The sequence below is a fragment of the Pseudophryne corroboree genome, chromosome 4 (assembly GCF_028390025.1).
Source record: "Pseudophryne corroboree isolate aPseCor3 chromosome 4, aPseCor3.hap2, whole genome shotgun sequence".
Lineage (NCBI taxonomy): Eukaryota > Metazoa > Chordata > Amphibia > Anura > Myobatrachidae > Pseudophryne > Pseudophryne corroboree.
In genome coordinates, this window is record NC_086447.1 from 921559323 (window position 1) to 921578544 (window position 19222).

The following is a 19222-nucleotide window of genomic DNA, read 5'->3' on the forward strand; positions in this document are numbered from 1 at the left end:
GCAAGTTACAGACACTCCAATGTTCACAATAAAATAATATCTAATACACCAAAAAACATACTTATATGCTTAAGGATGAATTCAAAAAAGGTTGCATTTTCCATTGACATTGTGCTGAGCGAAAAATATATACAGTATCACAGCGAATAATTGCAAACAAGAAACCCAATATTACAGGCGGCAATGTTAGTTTCAATACTTGCAAAATTCTCCAAAATATATTGTTACTAATATTATATAGAAATATTTCACAACAAGCATTTATCATGGACACGCCCATATGTGGAGCTAGACACGCCCTTAATCTCCCTGAATCTAGATTTCAAAAATAGGCAAGTATGATGTATAAATGTAAAATAATTCCCAGGCGCTCAGGACTTAATTGTGTAAATATCACTGCACAAGTCCTTACATCTATATTCTATTGAAGCTGCTGTCTCTGATTAACTCCATTCTACTGATATACATCCAGACTCACAGCGCCCCAGTATATAGTGTATCTCCTGTGTAGATACGTTATACAGCCCTGAAACACGGGATGTGGTACAGTATATACAACACTTGTAAGAGGTTATTATGCTCTCACTGATAAATGGTAAACAAATGTGTATTTTGCACGTAAAATGACTTGTTGCTGCATATTGCGTGAGGAGGATGAAAGCGCTGAGGGTAATTTCCTTGTCATCGGACATTGTAACAGTAGCCTGTGGGCAGGCAGCTCAATGCAACTAATCTACATTATTATAGCTCGTTAGCATATCTAATTATCTTTAACGTTGTTACTTAAAGTGCTCACAACTTTTACAGTATACAGTACCAAATTATATGGCAGTTTCTATAAGGGCTGAGAAGGATGACTGGTAGTTGGCTGTTCCACCCTAACGGAGGGGAAGTGTCATCACCCATATGGGTGGGTAGTCAAGTTAGAAGGTGAGTTGTGCGCCTTGAGGCTCATTCAGCTGCTGTCACAAAGCTGCTATTGTGCGCACATCGGTTGACGTTTTCTTAATGCGTCTGAGCTGCAGTGCACATGTGCAGCTAGTGAATTGCAATTGCAATCACACAAAGGAATCAGTCACAAAGTGAGTGACAGGAAGACAGCGTTTGGGGGTGGGAACGGTGAGTGGTCGGGTAAATGCCGGCGTGTTATGGTGATTCAGACGGCGTTTTCTGGGTGGGTATAAACTAACAGTTGTGGTCTCCCTTGCTACTGGGGAGACTTCTGTATTATTATTATTATTATTATCCTTTATTTATATGGCGCCATAAGGGTTCCGCAGCGCCCAATTACAGAGTACATAAACGAATAATCAAAAACAGGAAAACAGCAACTTACAGTTGATGACAGTATAGGACAAGTACAGGGCAAATAAACATAGTTACATCAGCAGATGACACTGGAATAAGTATCAGGTGGCAGAAGACTGCTGGAGTTGATGCAGTTGAAGATTATTAAAGTAAGAAAAAGTATAAGCACATGAGGGAAGAGGGCCCTGCTCGTGAGAGCTTACATTCTAAAGGGGAGGGGTAGACAGACAGGGGTGACAGAGACGGGGTATATAGAGAGCGTGGGACAGAGGGTTAGGATGAGATTTGGCTTCGGTTTGTTGAAGAAATGGGTCTTGAGAGCCCGTTTGAAGTTTTGTAGAGAGGTGGAGAGTCTGATGGGGAGAGGTAGGGAATTCTAGAGAAATGGAGCAGCACGTGAAAAATGTTGGAGGTAGGAGTGGGAGGAAATAATCAGTAGGCAGGAGAGTCGGCGTGCATTAGCAGAGCGAAGAGGACGGGTGGGAGCATAAAGGGAGATAAGGTCAGAGATGTAGATGGCAGAGGAGTGGGTGAGGGCTTTGTAAGTGAGTGTGAGAAGCTTGAAATGGATTCTGAAAAGGAAAGGGAGCCAGTGAAGGTCTAGTAAGAGAGGAGAGGTGGACGTAATGCGTTTGGTGAGGAAAATGAGCCGGGCAGCAGCATTGAGGATAGATTGGAGTGGAGAGAGGTATTTGTCAGGAATGCCAGTCAGGAGGAGATTACAGTAGTCCAGTATGGAGTCTGGAGATGACCAGTGAGTGGATAAGAGTCTTAGTAGCATCCAGGGTCAGAAAGGGTCTGGTCCTGGAAGTATTTTTTAGATGAAAACAGCAGGTTTGTGAGAGGTGCTAAATGTGTGGTTTGAAGGAGAGGGAGGAGTCAGGGATTTACTCCAAGACAGTGCACTTGGGGGCTAGAGGAGATAGTAGTGCCATCAATGGATAATGAGATTGTGGGAGGTGAGGTTATGCGGGAGCGAGGGAAGATGTTCAGCTCGGTCTTAGACATGTTAAGTTTAAGAAAGCGCTGGGACATCCAAACAGAGAGAGTAGAGAGACAGTTTGAGATACGAGTGAGGAGAGCAGGGGAGAGGACTGGAGAGGAAAGACAGATTTGAGTGTCATCAGCATAGAGATGATATTGGAAACCAAAAGAACTAATGAGCTTACCTAAAAAGAACTAATGAGCTTACCTAGTGAGGACGTATAGAGAGAGAAGAGAAGAGGACCAAGGACAGAACCTTGGGGTACACCTACAGAGTGTGGAAGTGAGGGAGAGGTGGAGTCATGTGAGGAGACAGAGATGAATGGTCAGAGAGGTAGGAGGACATCCAAAAGAGGGCAGTATCACGCAGACCAATGGAGTGAAGGATTTGCAGTAGGAGAGGGTGGTCCACAGTGTCAAAAGCAGCAGAGATATCAAGAAGAATAAGTAGCGAGTAGTGGCCCTTAGATTTGGCAGCATGGAGGTCATTGCAGACTTTTGTAAGGGCAGTTTCAGTGGAGTGGAGAGGACGGAAGCCATACTGAAATGGGCCAAGCAGTGAGTGTGAGGAAATAAAGGAAGTAAGGCGGTTGTAGACAATATGCTCAAGGAGTTTGGAAGCAAAAGGGAGGAGAGAGATGGGTCGGTAGTTGGAGAGACTGTTTGGTTCAGGGGTAGGATGAGTGCATGCTTGAAGGCAGAGGGGACAGTGCCTGATGAGAGGGAGAGGTTGAGAAGGTGGGAAAGATGGGAACAGGCAGAAGGAGAGAGGTAGCGGAGGAGGCGGGAGAGGATAGGGTCAAATGGGGAGGTGGGGAGGGGACTGGAACGAATGAGGGCCATGACTTCCTCTCCAGATGCATGGGAGCAAGATGTCAGAGTTGGTGAGAGGGATGGGGAGGGGTGGTAGGGGATGGGGGGAGGCTGGTTGCTGATGGTCTGGTGTGATGTGATGTCCTGACGTATGGAGTCAATTATGGATGTGAAGTAAGTGGCAAAGTCAAGAGCAGAGAGTGAGGAGAGGAGACGAGGTGGAGGTGGGCAGAGGAGTGAGTTGAGAGTGGCAAAGAGGCGCCGGGGTTAGAAGACTGGGTGGAGATGAAGTTCTTGAAGTATGACTGTTTAGCAAGAGAAAGGGCAGCACTGAAGGATAAGAGCATAAGTTTAAAATGGAGGAAGTAGACCTTAGAGCGTGATTTCCTCCAGTGTCGCTCAGCAGTACATGAGCATTTTTGCAGATATCTGGTGCATTTTGTGTGCCAGGGTTGAGGTGTTAATTTGCGAGGGTGAATAGTGGTTGGAGGAACAACAGAGTCAAGAGCAGAAGTAAGGGATGCATTGTATGTGGAAGTGGCTTGTTCAGGGCATGAGAGAGAGAGAGAAAGAGAGAATAGGAGAGAGAAGTGAGTCAAACAGGGAGGAAAGGAATGTGGTGTCAATAGCCTCAATGTTAAGCTTAGTGATGGTAGCCTTGGGAGGTAGAGATGGGGAAGTCGAGAGAAATAGGTTAAAGGAGAGCAGGTGGTGGTCAGAGAGGGGAAATGGGGAGTTGGAAAAATCAGAAATATCACAACGGTGAGTGAAGACCAGATTCAGTGAGCTCCCATTCACATGGGAGGGTGACGAGGTCCACTGGGAGAGACCAAGTGAAGAGGTGAGGTTAAGGAGTTAAGAGGCAGGGGATGTCAATAGGGATGTTGAAATCGCCTAGGATAATGGAGGGAATGTCAGAAGAGAGGAAGTGAGGAAGCCAGGAAGCAAAGTTGTCAAAGAATTTGGAGGCAACGCCAGGGGAGAGGTAAATGACAGCTACTCTGAGATGGACTGGTTGGAAGAGGCGTATAGCATGGACCTCAAATGTAGAGAATGTAAGGGATGGTTCTGGTGGTATGAGTTGGTAGGAGTAACTAGAAGGTAAAAGGACCCCAACACCACCCCCATGGCGACCCCCAGGTTGGGGTGTGTGTGTGAATGTGAGGCCCCCAGCAGAGAGAGCAGCAGGAGAGGTAGTGTCAGAGGGCGTAATCCAGGTTTCAGTAATGGCCAGTAGGTGCAGGGAGTTGGAAATGAAAAGGTCATGAGTGGGGACCAGTTTGTTACAAACAGATCTGGAATTCCAGAGGGCACAGGATAGGGGGGGGTGAGTTTGTGGGAGAGATGTGAATGAGATTATCAGGGTTGCTGTAGTGGTAAGGTGAGATTAACTTTGAGGGCAGGGATGATGAGAGAGTAGTGATGGTGATTCTGTATCACCAGGAGAGCAGCGCACCTGCGCGTCTACAGAGGCACTCAGACTCTGCAACATGACCTAATCTGCGACGATGGTACTGATGTATCAGGAATATTATGCTGCTGGATGGACATGATGGGATGAGTGGGTTGGCAGCTTAATGCCATTTAGGAAGACCTTGAGATGGCGTTACCCTCTGCCTGGTAATGGGGGGCATCAGGCGTTTTACATTGACCCTCAACAGGTTCCTGTGTCATCCCGTCATCCTGAGCCTTCATCAGGGGCTCCCGATACTATGGCCTCCCAGCAATGTGCTTCTACATGGAGTAAGGGGATCTCAGGGGAGGAACGCCCTCAGCTCAGGAAAATGGACTTGAAAATTGCTGCTTTTTGACAGTCTTACAATTTACTGTTTTTTTGGGATGATTCTGGCTGTAATGTCAGCAAATAAAATGTTTTTCACACAGGGGACTGCTGGCTCCTGGCTGCTATTGCATGTCTTACGTTGGACCAGAACATGTTGGGCCGAGTTGTCCCAGAGAAGCAGAGTTTTCAGGAGAACTATGCCGGAATATTTCACTTCCAGGTAATGATATAGGGGGTCATTCCGAGTTGATCGCTAGCTAAAAATGTTCGCTGCAGTGCGATTAATGAAAAAATCTGCACTTCTGCGCATGCGGCGCAGTGCGCACATGCGACGTACTTTCACAACGGCCGATGTATTTTTACACAAGGTCTAGCGAAGCTTTTCAGTCGCACTGCTGGCCGCAAAGTGATTGACAGGAAGAGGGCGTTTCTGGGTGTCAACTGACCGTTTGCAGGGAGTGTTCGGAAAAATGCAGGCGTTACTGGGCGAACGCAGGGCGTGTTTGTGACGTCAAATCCGGAACTAAATGGGTTGAAGTGATCGCAAGCGCTGAGTAGGTCTGAAGCTATTCAGAAACTGCACAATTTTTTTTGTAGCCGCTCTGCGATCCCTCCACTCGCACTTCTGCTAAGCTAAAATACACTCCCAGTGGGAGGCGGCTTAGCATTTTCACAGCTGCTAAAAACTGCTAGCGAGTGATTAACTCGGAATGACCCCCATAGTCTCATGCCCCCCCCCACCCCCCGGTTATAACACTGCACATAGTATAACTGTACAACCCCATAACCTTCATCTGTTTTGCATTGGGGTCCTAAATGTGTTTTGTACCTGCTGACCACTCTCCTCCCATCCACCGCTAGTCCTGCCCTGGACGCTACTTCTGCATCAGCGCAATTCTGGTACATAAATAGCAATACAGTGCTTGCAGTGCTCCACACTACACAGATCTATAGCCAGTGATAAAAGGCAGAACCTTTCCTAAATCCACCTTTGTAGATCCAGACAACAACTGACTCTAATTTCTGGGGACTCAGATTCCATCCTGACAAGACGCATGGCAATTGGAATAATCGCTGCCACCAATCTCCTAATGTTATGTACTAATTATAGTTGCTGTCATATTTTGTGCAGTTATTAGTGTTTTTAGCATGTATTATGGGGCGCAGCGATTTTCTGCAGCACAGTACAGAGCAATAATACAAACAGGGATAATATAGTGACAAGGGTAACCAGCATGAATATTCCCAATTACATACATGGGAACATGTACACGGATGTACTGTATGTATTGGTTTAGTTACATGAGCTAAACATGGGAGGAAGGGCCTTGCTCGTGAGACCATATGTTGTAAAGGGAGGAGGTAGGTGTAGCAGTAATGGGGAGGCACAAAGGGGGGGTGAGTAGGTGGGTGGGTTGGTAGGTATCAGGCAATGGTACAGTAGGCTTTAGTAAATAGGTTTTGAGGGAGCATTTGAAACAATGGAGGGTGGGTGAGAGCCTGATAGAGGGAGGGAGAGTGTTCCATAGATTAGATGTAGCGCGGGAGAAGTCTTGGAGGCTGGAGTGGTCGTTGGTTATCAGAGGGGAGGAGAGGCCTTGTAGGAAAGACATCCGTCCAACCCATTACCAATACAATTAGCGAATCTTCCACCATGGCCTAGTGTACACTGCACATACTCTCTATGAGAGATTTTTCTTCTGTGTATCTGGTGACTTTGGCAGTCCTGCTGAGTGGCATAACATCTATTCTCCGTGTAGTTCTGGCAGTACGGTGAGTGGGTGGATGTTGTCGTGGATGATCGGCTGCCCACGAAAGATGGACGCCTGCTGTTTGTGCACTCAGATGAGGGCAATGAGTTCTGGAGCGCGTTGCTGGAGAAGGCCTACGCCAAGTAAGTTCCATAGGCACACCACCGCATCCTGCTCAGGCTGTCATGCCACGCAAGGATCATTCACCACTTACCTGGCCAATATTAAGAACAAGTATTTCAAAACTTATCTTTCTACTGTATTATAAAATATACACCTAGGGGGTGTCGAGCTGCACCCTGGGGCATATTTGGCAGGTTCCTGTAGCGTCATGCCCCGCCCCCAACGCTGTAGTATCTTCCCATCACCTATGTAGCTATTGCTCTTCCTGGTGCATTTTCCCCACACTGTACTCTTGATGCCCCTGTGGCATTACCCAGGACACCCTCAGTGTCCAATGCCCCACTGTCACCTTACTGTCCAAACATGCCGCAGTACTATTTTGTCAGAAGCCAATTAACTGACCGGTATATTTTGGACTGTGGGGGCAAACATGAGCACATACAGGACACCCTCAAAGACATAAAGATAACTACAAAATTCATAGAGACAGAAATGTAATCAGATTTTTTAGGCAGTAATGCTAACCACTGTGCCACACTCGCACTGTTTAGAAAATGACATTCACCCATGTGTACTACAACCATTACTGTACAATGCATCATTCAATGGGCATAAATATTTTTGCTGCAGTAAATTTTTGCGGCATATTGCCGTGTCGAAACGGGTCAGTGTGCGATGTGAAAGCTCCTTTTCAGAATTAGCGGGTCGTCTGACCCGGTAATTCAACCCGGTAAAAAAGAAGGGTTATTACCGGATTGATTACCGGGTCAGGCGCAGTGTGATTGGGAGCCGTTCCGATGCGACACGGCTCCCATTCACAGCATAGGGAGAGGCGGCGCAGGAGATGAGCTCATCTCCCAGCGCCGCCTCCACCCCCGCCCCTGCTGCTGCTGCACCCTCCGCTGCTATGGCAACCGACCCGGTATATTGCCGGGTCGGAAAGCCAGCAACAGAGCGCAAATGCCGGATCCCACCCGGTAAGTACACGTTTCTCTTACCGGGTAGGTTCCGGCATTTGCAATCTGAATGCAGCATTAGTGAACAGATTAAATAGGCCTTCAGCAAAATACAGTATGTCCTGTAAACAGTAACTGTAACAGTGACATCTAGAGGCCAAATGTAGGTACTGCACGTTGCAATAAAATAAAAGGATGGATTCCATAAATATAAACAAAACTATTCATTTTTAATTAAAGAAACTGTATAACATTTTTGATAATAACTACTGGAATAAATGTACCCAGCGTTACTGCAGTGCAGTGATATTAAATATTTGTATTGATAGACTAAATGGATCCTATGAAGCGTTAACTGGCGGAAGCACAATTGAGGGATTCGAAGACTTCACCGGCGGAATCTCTGAGCTGTATGACCTGAAAAAGGCCCCGGCTGATCTATACCAGATTATACAGAAAGCCCTGAAGGCAGAATCGCTGCTTGGCTGCTCAATTGACGTAAGATTTTATCTACAACGTGATCTGTTTACATCTGGCACAGATTCTGCGCAAAACACAGACCAATTCCTGCACAATGACAGCTGCCGCAAACAGGGATTATGTGAGATGTCATCTTCAGTGGGATTCCACTTAATCAGTGGCTCTCAAACTGTGTGGCGTGGCTCCCTGGGGTGCCTCAGGACACTTGCAGGGGCGCCTTGGATTGGTGGTCCAGGACCAATTAAAATTATTTATGGTCAATGTAATAGGCAAAACCGGTGCAGGTGGCTGCCAGTCATAAAATATGTGGCCAAACAGAAGCAAAGCACGTCCCTCACCACACAATTAATCCTAAAGATGACATATAAACTCAATTTTTAGCTTCATGGCAAAGGCTGTGAATATTTATGTACATGTGATTTCTTAGTTGATAATTTTTAATACATTTGCAAAAGTCTCAAAAAACTTTTTTGACGTTGTCATTACGGGGTATTGTGTGTAGAATTTTGAGGGGAAAAAATAATTGATTCCAGTTTGGAATAAGGCTGTAACATAACAAAATGTGGAAAAAAGTGAAGCGCTGTGAATACTTTCCGGATGCACTGTATGGGTGTTAGGGTAAACTGTAGTCATGACTTCATGTGAATCTTCTTCATCAATGATTTTATTTCTGCAGCCCTCCCATAGGGGGTAATTCAGAGTTGATCGCCGCAGAAAATTTGTTAGCAGTTGGGCAAAACCATGTGCACTGCAGGTGGGGCAGATGTAACATGTGCAGAGAGAGTTAGATTTGGGTGGGGTATTTTGTTTCTGTGCAGGGTAAATACCGGCTGCTTTATTTTTACACTGCAATTTAGATTTCAGTTTGAACACACCCCACCCAAATCTAACTCTCTCTGCACGTTACATCTGCCCCACCTGTAGTGCACATGGTTTTGTCCAACAAATTTGCTGCTGCTATCAACTCTGAATTAGGCCCCTAGAGCGCAGATCAATCGGGCACCCGGGCTAGATGTCTGATGGAAAAATAAAATATGTGTAATAATAAAGGGTGTGAGTACTTGTTATATTGAGTCCTATTGGTATTCCATGATCCAAACTATGGGGTCTATGTACCAAGCCTTGGAGAGAGATAAAGTACACAAAGATAAAGTGCCAGCCAATCAGCTCCTAGCTGCCATGTTACAGGCTGTGTTTGAAAAATGACAGATAGGAGCTGATTGCTGGCTGACAGTCAGGGACTGTTTTTGGGAGTTTATGGGGTGTGGCAGCAAAAACACAAGCATGTAGCGGCTGTATTCTGGACGTGTCTCAACTGCAATCCTGTATGCAGAAAACATGGCGCCAGCGTCTCGGTTCTCGCGCCCACTCTGCCTGACCACACGGTAACTCTCATGGAAGGATGTGCGACTGCCCGCTGCGTGTTGGTGCGCAGTCGCTGGGATCTGCGGTGCCGCCGGTGGGCGTCTCGGTACAATTCCAGCAGGCGGCAGCAGCATTAGTATATTTTGTCACATCCGCTGCTTACGGGATCGCAGCTGCGAATTCAGTAGCGTCCATCTCTCATTCAGGCCAGTGGCTCGCTGACTCTCTCCTGCGGGAAATCTATAACGCGCAGCCCAGATTCTTTTGCTGAATTGCCAAGAGGGAGCCGCCCCCCTGAGATAATCCTACAAAAGGTTTAAGTCAGAAAACAATTCCAAACGTATATTTACATTATAACCGTTTATTTTCCACGTTGTTTATTCAACTTATTTCAATTGTTTTGTTACAATTGACTTATCTGCTCTGTAGATCACGAATGCCTACGACAGGGAAGCCATCACGAGCCAGAAGCTGGTGAAGGGACACGCGTATTCCGTCACTGGAGCGGAAGAGGTACAGTAATGACAACATTCCATCAGTCACATCCTCCATACACCAATGACACTTGTACAGATGTATGACGTTCACAGCGATATATTTACAGCAGACAGATATCATCTCTGGTTTAGTTTATCAGATTAAACATATTGGGCTTGTTGACATGACTGCATATACACGGGTGTGCATTTACACAAGTCTGTATTTACACGAGCGTGCACCTTTGTTTATTTCTGTTGCGATTTGAAAGAAATAGTGGCAAGTGAACAGCACTTGTTTTTATCCTGTAGCCAACGTCTCCCTTGTGGGGACAGGGGTAGCGGTGGGAAAGGGAACAGAGGACAAGCTGAACGTGTGACCCTACAGCTGTCATACGCCCACATTGCGGCTGAAGCAGAGCTGGTAGTGCTTAGGCTCATACGCAGAACCGTGCGATGCAGGAGATGTTCTGCCTCATGCACTCGGTGGTGCCAAGAAGGAAGGGGGGGGGGGAGGAGCAGGTACTTTTTACCCGGGCCCAGGACTGCTGGAGGGGCCCAGCCTGGGCCCAAGTCTCCATCCCCCCCTCTGCTGTGTGCTGGGCTGCAGTGTGGCTAGTTAGGAGCTTAAAGTATTATTTCTCTGACGTCCTAGTGGATGCTGGGAACTCCGTAAGGACCATGGGGATTAGCGGCTCCGCAGGAGACTGGGCACAAAAGTAATAGCTTTAGGACTAGCTGGTGTGCACTGGCTCCTCCCCCTATGACCCTCCTCCAAGCCTCAGTTAGATTTTTGTGCCCGGCCGAGAAGGGTGCACACTAGGGGCTCTCCTGAGCTTCTTAGTGAAAGTTTAAGTTTAGGTTTTTTATTTTCAGTGAGACCTGCTGGCAACAGGCTCACTGCATCGAGGGACTAAGGGGAGAAGAAGCGAACTCGCCTGCGTGCAGAGTGGATTGGGCTTCTTAGGCTACTGGACATTAGCTCCAGAGGGACCGAACACAGGCCCAGCCTCGGAGCTCGGTCCCAGAGCCGCGCCGCCGGCCCCCTTACAGAGCCAGAAGCAAGAAGAGGTCCGGAAAAATCGGCGGCAGAAGACATCAGTCTTCAACAAGGTAGCGCACAGCACTGCAGCTGTGCGCCATTGTTACTCAGGCACACTTCACACTCCGGTCACTGAGGGTGCAGGGCGCTAGGGGGGGGCGCCCTGAGCAGCAATAAAAACACCTTGGCAGGCATAAATACACCACATATTACCCCCAGGGCTATATGGATGTATTTTAACCCCTGCCAGAACTTACAAAAAAGCGGGAGAAAAGGCCGCCGAGAAGGGGGCGGAGCCTATCTCCTCAGCACACAGGCGCCATTTTCCATCACAGCTCCGCTGGAAGGACGTCTCCCTGACTCTCCCCTGCAGTCCTGCACTACAGAAAAGGGTAAAAAAGAGAGGGGGGGCACTAATTTGGCGCAGTTTTGATACTAACAGCAGCTATAAAGGGAAAAGCACATTTTATAGTGGTATTCCTGTTTATATATAGCGCTCTGGTGTGTGCTGGCATACTCTCCCTCTGTCTCCCCAAAGGGCTAGTGGGGTCCTGTCCTCTATCAGAGCATTCCCTGTGTGTGTGCGGTGTGTCGGTACGATTGTGTCGACATGTTTGAGGAGGAAAATGAGATGGAGGCGGAGCAATTGCCTATTATACAGTTGTCACCCCCTGGGGAGTCGACACCTGAGTGGATGAGCTTATGGAAGGAATTGCGTGACAGTGTCAGCTCGTTATGACAGACAGTTGACGACATGAGACAGCCGGCTACTCAGCTTGTGCCTGTCCAAGGGTCTCAAACGCCATCAGGGGCTTTAAAACGCCCGTTACCTCAAATGGCAGACACAGACACGGATACTGACTCCAGTGTCGACGATGAGACAAACGTGACTTCCACTAGGGCCACAAGTTACATGATTGAAGCAATTAAAAATGTATTGCATATCTCTGATAATACAAGTACCACTAAAAAGGGTATTATGTTTGGTGAGAAAAAACTGCCTGTAGTTTTTCCTGTATCCGAGGAATTAAATGAAGTGTGTGATGAGGCGTGGGTTTCCCCCGATAAGAAACTGATAATTCCTAAAAGGTTATTGGCATCGTACCCTTTCCCGCCAGAGGATAGGGCACGTTGGGAAACACCCCCTAGGGTGGATAAAGCGCTCACACGTTTGTCAAAACAGGTAGCACTACCCTCTCCTGATACGGCCGCCCTAAAGGAACCTGCCGATAGAAAGCTGGAGAATATCCTAAAATGTATATACTCTCACACGGGTGTTATACTGCGACCAGCAATCGCCTCAGCCTGGATGTGCAGTGCGGGCCTGGCGTGGTCGGATTCCCTGACTGAAAATATTGATACCCTAGATAGGGACAGTATATTACTGACTATAGAGCATTTGAAGGATGCATTTCTATATATGCGTGATGCACAGAGGGATATTTGCCGACTGGCATCAAGAGTTAGCGCGCTGTCCATTTCTGCTAGAAGAGGTTTATGGACGCGGCAGTGGTCAGGTGATGCGGATTCTAAAAGGCACATGGAAGTATTGCCTTATAAGGGGGAGGAGTTATTTGGGGTAGGTCTATCAGACCTGGTAGCCACGGCAACTGCTAGAAAATCCACATTTTTACCCCAGGTAGCTTCTCAACCTAAGAAGACGCCGTATTATCAGGCGCAGTCCTTTCGGCCCCATAAGGGCAAGCGGGCAAAAGGCGCCTCATTTATGCCCCGTGGCAGAGGGAGAGGAAAAAGGCTGCAACAAACAGCCAGTTCCCAGGAACAAAAGCCCTCTCCCGCCTCCGCAAAGTCCTCAGCATGACGCTGGGGCTTTACAAGCAGACACGGTGGGGGCCCGTCTCAAGAAGTTCAGTGCGCAGTGGGCCCACTCGCAAGTGGACCCCTGGATCCTTCAAGTGGTATCTCAGGGGTACAAATTGGAATTCGAGACGTCTCCCCCTCGCCGTTTTCTAAAGTCTGCTTTACCGACGTCTCCCTCAGACAGGGAGGCAGTATTGGATGCCATTCACAAGCTGTATTCCCAGCAGGTGATAATCAAGGTACCCCTCCTGCAACAGGGAAAGGGGTACTATTCCACACTATTTGTGGTACCGAAGCCGGACGGCTCGGTGAGACCAATTTTAAACCTAAAATCCTTGAACACTTACATACAAAGGTTCAAATTCAAGATGGAGTCACTCAGAGCAGTGATTGCAAACCTGGAAGACGGGGACTATATGGTGTCTCTGGACATCAAAGAGACGCTGCCGTTTGGATTGTCCACGGCACCCCGGGTCTTTACCAAGGTTATGGCCGAAATGATGATACTCCTTCGAAGGAAGGGAGTTTTAGTTATCCCTTACTTGGACGATCTCCTGATAAGGGCAAGATCCAGGGAACAGTTGGAAGTCGGGGTAGCACTATCTCAGATAGTGCTGCGCCAGCACGGTTGGATTCTCAATATTCCAAAATCTCAGCTGATCCCGACTACCCGACTCCTATTCCTAGGGATGATCCTGGACACAGTCCAGAAAAAGGTGTTTCTCCCGGAGGAGAAAGCCAGGGAGTTATCCGAACTAGTCAGAAATCTCCTAAAACCAGGCCAAGTCTCAGTGCATCAATGCACAAGGGTCCTGGGAAAGATGGTGGCTTCTTACGAAGCAATCCCATTCGGCAGATTCCACGCAAGAACCTTCCAGTGGGATCTGCTAGACAAATGGTCCGGGTCGCATCTTCAGATGCATCAGCGGATAATCTTGTCACCAAGGACAAGGGTGTCTCTCCTGTGGTGGTTGCAGAGTGCTCATCTTCTAGAGGGCCGCAGATTCGGCATTCAGGACTGGGTCCTGGTGACCACGGATGCCAGCCTGAGAGGCTGGGGAGCAGTCACACAGGGACGAAATTTCCAGGGCTTGTGGTCAAGCCTGGAGACATCACTTCACATAAATATCCTGGAGCTAAGGGCCATCTACAATGCTCTAAGCCTAGCAAGACGTCTGCTTCAAGGTCAGCCGGTGCTGATCCAGTCAGACAACATCACGGCAGTCGCCCACGTAAACAGACAGGGCGGCACAAGAAGCAGGAGGGCAATGACAGAAGTTGCAAGGATTCTTCGCTGGGCGGAAAATCATGTGACAGAAGTCTTCCACATGATTGTGAACCGTTGGGAAAAACCAAAGGTGGACATGATGGCGTCCCGCCTCAACAAAAAACTGGACAGGTATTGCGCCAGGTCAAGGGACCCTCAGGCAATAGCTGTGGACGCTCTGGTAACACCGTGGGTGTACCAGTCAGTGTATGTGTTCCCTCCTCTGCCTCTCATACCCAAGGTACTGAGGATCATAAGAAGGAGAGGAGTAAGGACTATACTCGTGGCTCCGGATTGGCCAAGAAGGACTTGGTACCCGGAACTTCAAGAGATGCTCACAGAGGACCCGTGGCCTCTACCTCTAAGAAAGGACCTGCTTCAGCAGGGACCCTGTCTGTTCCAAGACTTACCGCGGCTGCGTTTGACGGCATGGCGGTTGAACGCCGGATCCTGAAGGAAAAAGGCATTCCGGATGAAGTCATCCCTACCCTGATCAAAGCCAGGAAGGATGTAACCGTGCAGCATTATCACCGTATTTGGCGTAAATATGTTGCGTGGTGCGAGGCCAGGTAGGCCCCTACAGAGGAATTTCAACTGGGTCGTTTCCTACATTTCCTGCAAACAGGACTGTCTATGGGCCTAAAATTAGGGTCCATTAAGGTTCAAATTTCGGCCCTGTCGATTTTCTTCCAGAAAGAACTGGCTTCAGTTCCTTAAGTTCAGACGTTTGTCAAGGGGGTACTGCATATACAGCCTCCTTTTGTGCCTCCAGTGGCACCTTGGGACCTCAATGTAGTTTTGGGGTTCCTAAAATCACATTGGTTTGAACCACTCTCCACTGTGGACTTAAAATATCTCACTTGGAAAGTGGTAATGTTGCTAGCCCTGGCTTCAGCCAGGCGTGTCTCAGAATTGGCGGCTTTATCCTATAAAAGCCCTTACCTAATTTTTCATACGGACAGGGCAGAATTGAGGACTCGTCCTCAATTTCTCCCTAAGGTGGTTTCAGCATTTCACTTGAACCAGCCTATTGTGGTGCCTGCGGCTACTAGGGACTTGGAGGACTCCAAGTTGCTGGACGTAGTCAGGGCCCTGAAAATATATGTTTCCAGGACGGCTGGAGTCAGGAAATCTGACTCGCTGTTTATCCTGTATGCACCCAATAAGCTGGGTGCTCCTGCTTCTAAGCAGACTATTGCTCGTTGGATTTGTAGTACAATTCAGCTTGCACATTCTGTGGCAGGCCTGCCACAGCCTAAATCTGTAAAAGCCCATTCCACAAGGAAGGTGGGCTCATCTTGGGCAGCTGCCCGAGGGGTCTCGGCTTTACAACTTTGCCGAGCAGCTACTTGGTCAGGGGCAAACACGTTTGCTAAATTCTACAAATTTGATACCCTGGCTGAGGAGGACCTGGAGTTCTCTCATTCGGTGCTGCAGAGTCATCCGCACTCTCCCGCCCGTTTGGGAGCTTTGGTATAATCCCCATGGTCCTTACGGAGTTCCCAGCATCCACTAGGACGTCAGAGAAAATAAGAATTTACTTACCGATAATTCTATTTCTCATAGTCCGTAGTGGATGCTGGGCGCCCATCCCAAGTGCGGATTGTCTGCAATACTTGTACATAGTTATTGTTACAAAAATCGGGTTATTATTGTTGTGAGCCATCTTTCAGAGGCTCCTCTGTTATCATGCTGTTAACTGGGTTCAGATCACAGGTTGTACGGTGTGATTGGTGTGACTGGTATGAGTCTTACCCGGGATTCAAAATCCTTCCTTATTGTGTACGCTCGTCCGGGCACAGTATCCTAACTGAGGCTTGGAGGAGGGTCATAGGGGGAGGAGCCAGTGCACACCAGGTAGTCCTAAAGCTTTTACTTTTGTGCCCAGTCTCCTGCGGAGCCGCTAATCCCCATGGTCCTTACGGAGTTCCCAGCATCCACTACGGACTATGAGAAATAGAATTATCGGTAAGTAAATTCTTATTTTTTTTCAGATTTTTTTCTAAGGGTGCAGGGCCACGCCCCCCCATGATTAGGCCACACATCTGATTGGTACCTGGGCCCGACCACTATCTCTCCTCCCAGCATGCACTGCACCTGAGGAGCGTTTTACTACAGGTGGCAAGTGTGCCTGTGAATTAAGCGACACTTAATTATAGTACCAAGATTCCATCAATGTATATCACTGATATAAGCAGCCTCACTTGTCACTGTCATTTGTCACTCCTTTGTGACCTGTTGTAGTCACAGACATCTATGTACTAAACATTGGAGAGAGATAAAATGTAGAGAATTTAAGTACCAGCCAATCAGCTCCTAACTGCCATGTTACAGGCTGTGTTTGAAAAATGACAGATAGGAGATGATTGGTTGGTACTTTATCGCCAATGCTTAGTACATAGGAACCACAGTCACACATTGCTGCACCTGTGCAACTATTGGTCCATGTAAATGTGGCCTATCCCTAATACCAAAGCAGAACAGGTCTTCAGTTGTCGAGGATTCTTCCCATCACCTCTGTCCGTAGTTTGTATTGTTGATGTTGAGACCCTTGTCCTTCCACCCTGCTGTAACATAACTTCAGCTTTTTCCTGGCCCGGTATCTCATGTGGCCAACATTCTAGCATTGACAGTGCTACTGCATCAGTGTTGACTTGCACACTGGGCCCTGTTTTTAATACGTCAGCTTGCCCACGTTGTAGATTACATGTATTGTGCATTTACATGTCTCACACGGGGCTTCCGGATGTAGACACAGATTCAGATCTTCTCCCACTCATCAGCTCCTTCAAACAAAGCCCAGCTGTCAATGTAGACCTGTGATCTGAGCCCTGTCTGTTTTACCACAGTCTGTGACGTTCGTTGCATCTCTGAAGACTGCATCTGAGCTCTGCTCTCTTTCATCAGCGGCTAATTCCTACCACAATGCAGCTCCGCTCACAGGGTATTATTCGGGTGCCAGCTGTACTGATATCTCAGGAAGCACTGACTTGGAGTTGTCAAGTCCTGCATGTGGCTGTGATATTATTTGGGGGTCTTTGCCTCCCATGTGCCCCCCTTTTCTGGTAAATGTCACCAGCCTTTCAATAAAGTCTGCCTGCGGTGCCAATATGGCATGTGCAGTCAGCCCTTGCCACCTGACCCTCTCAGCGACTGAGTGCACCTTAATAGTAAGCTCCGTCGCCTTCAGCTTTACCGCCTGAGGTGGCCGAGAGATTTCCATGAATGACCACTCACCAAAGGCTGTCCCTACAGGCACAAGTACAGGTTTCACATCGCAGAAGGAAGTTTCTTGATCAGTGTTTCTCATGTGTTCTCTGTGATCAGGTATATCAGCAAGGAGTGTATCTGTAGTGTGTACCCCCTTCCCATTGTCATCTGTGACTGTAGCACGCAACCAAATGTGCAATGTTCCCTGAACCCTTCTGCCTGCATCCATTCGTCTAATAAAGCAGTCACATGCTGAGGGCGGGACTGTCCGTGCCAACAAGCAGAGATGATAGCTTCCGCAGGGGTGTGGTATGATATGTCGGCACCAGACATATTCCTTATGTCGGCATGCTTATTATGCTAGCAATGTGCATGTCTTCCGCAAAGTGTCGACATAGCATTTTTCACTAACACTAAACCTAACACTAAAAAGCTGCCAACATTCTGACTGGATACCACCCCCAGTCATAATTCTCATACAACTGGTTCTGGTAGCTTCTGTGTCTGAGCATATGACAAGGGCCTGGTCATAGGAGGCACTGGAGGCATCACCACTTCCTCAGCATCACTCAGTACGACCCCCTTGGGGGGGCAACGGAATCCTCACATTAGCACCTATCATCCACATCTAATATTGCAATGTCCTCACACGCTGACAGAAAATGTGACCTTCCCCCCTTTCTGCCTGTCTGTGTGGCGTGCTTACTAACATGCCTGGTGATGACTGGTCTTGTTGTGGAGAAAGTAAAACTATGGTGGTTCTCATTAATCTCACAGTTTATCCTTAACCTCAACCCCCCTCCCTCGTCTGAGTGTTTTAACCTGTGCTGCTAACAAAATGCCATCTAGTTTTACACTGGTAGAGATCTCCTTATGAGTGCTGGCCTAGTTTCTTCCTCAGTGGAACCTGAAGAAGACACTAATTTTCTACTTTATTCCTCTGGTCGCCTGGTGAATTAGGACCACTTTTCCTTTTATGTCTTTTTGACAATACCGTCATGGCACAATGTGAACACTTATCTTCTAACTGATTTTAATGTTGTGCAATAATAACAGGAATGCTCTTTAACAGTAAGAAACTCATCTCAAGCTGCCCACAGCTCAGATTCCAGTTTCTCTTTTCCATAAGTCTCACCTTAAAGTGCCTTCAGCTATATCCATCCTCCCAGGATGCAGCTTTTTGCTCAACCTGCTTAAATCTATATTATCCAGTTGTCAATAAGCATTATTGGTCTTTATAGGCTATTGTTATGCAACTTTGGGCCAAGGAAACCCAGAGCCCCTCTTGAATGCACTCAAGATATCACTTATATAAAGTATGCACTTCTCCTTTCCCTACTTAAAAAGTTTCTAAACCAGTGGTTCCCAAGGCCAACCTCAAGTACACCCAACAGGCCATGTATTCAGGATTTCTCTCTGCGGAAGCAGATGGGATAATTACGGACCCAGCAAAATAGCTTAAGAATCCCAGAAAACAGGACACGTTGGTGGATATTTGAGGACTGGAGTTGGGAACCCCTGTTCTAAACCATTATCAACTGGTTTCAAATCAAACACAGTAACAGTTCACCATACAAAAATACTAATTTTAAAAATGAATGCCTACTGTGTCTCATATTACATTAGATGGAAGCCTGTCGACTACGCCAAGTGAATTAAGCAGTACTTAATTAGATTACTAAGATTCCATTAATGTAAGAAAATGAAACCACAGCAGCTTAAGAAATAAAAATAATATTAATAATAATAATAATTAGAGATGAGCGGGTTCGGTTTCTCTGAATCCGAACCCGCCCGAACTTCATGGTTTTTTTCACGGGTCCGAGCAGACTCGGATCCTCCC

At 47.4% G+C, this 19222-nt stretch overlaps 1 protein-coding gene across 1 annotated transcript in view; it reads left to right on the forward strand.

Moving 5' to 3' along the window:
- Positions 1-19222, forward strand: part of LOC134910695 (calpain-8-like) — a 92527-nt gene that overhangs the window by 34372 nt on the left and 38933 nt on the right. The window contains exons 3-6 of the mRNA XM_063919018.1: positions 4990-5108; positions 6649-6782; positions 8048-8216; positions 9993-10076. Coding sequence (XP_063775088.1) covers positions 4990-5108; positions 6649-6782; positions 8048-8216; positions 9993-10076 — 506 coding nt within the window. The remainder of the gene's footprint in view (positions 1-4989; positions 5109-6648; positions 6783-8047; positions 8217-9992; positions 10077-19222) is intronic.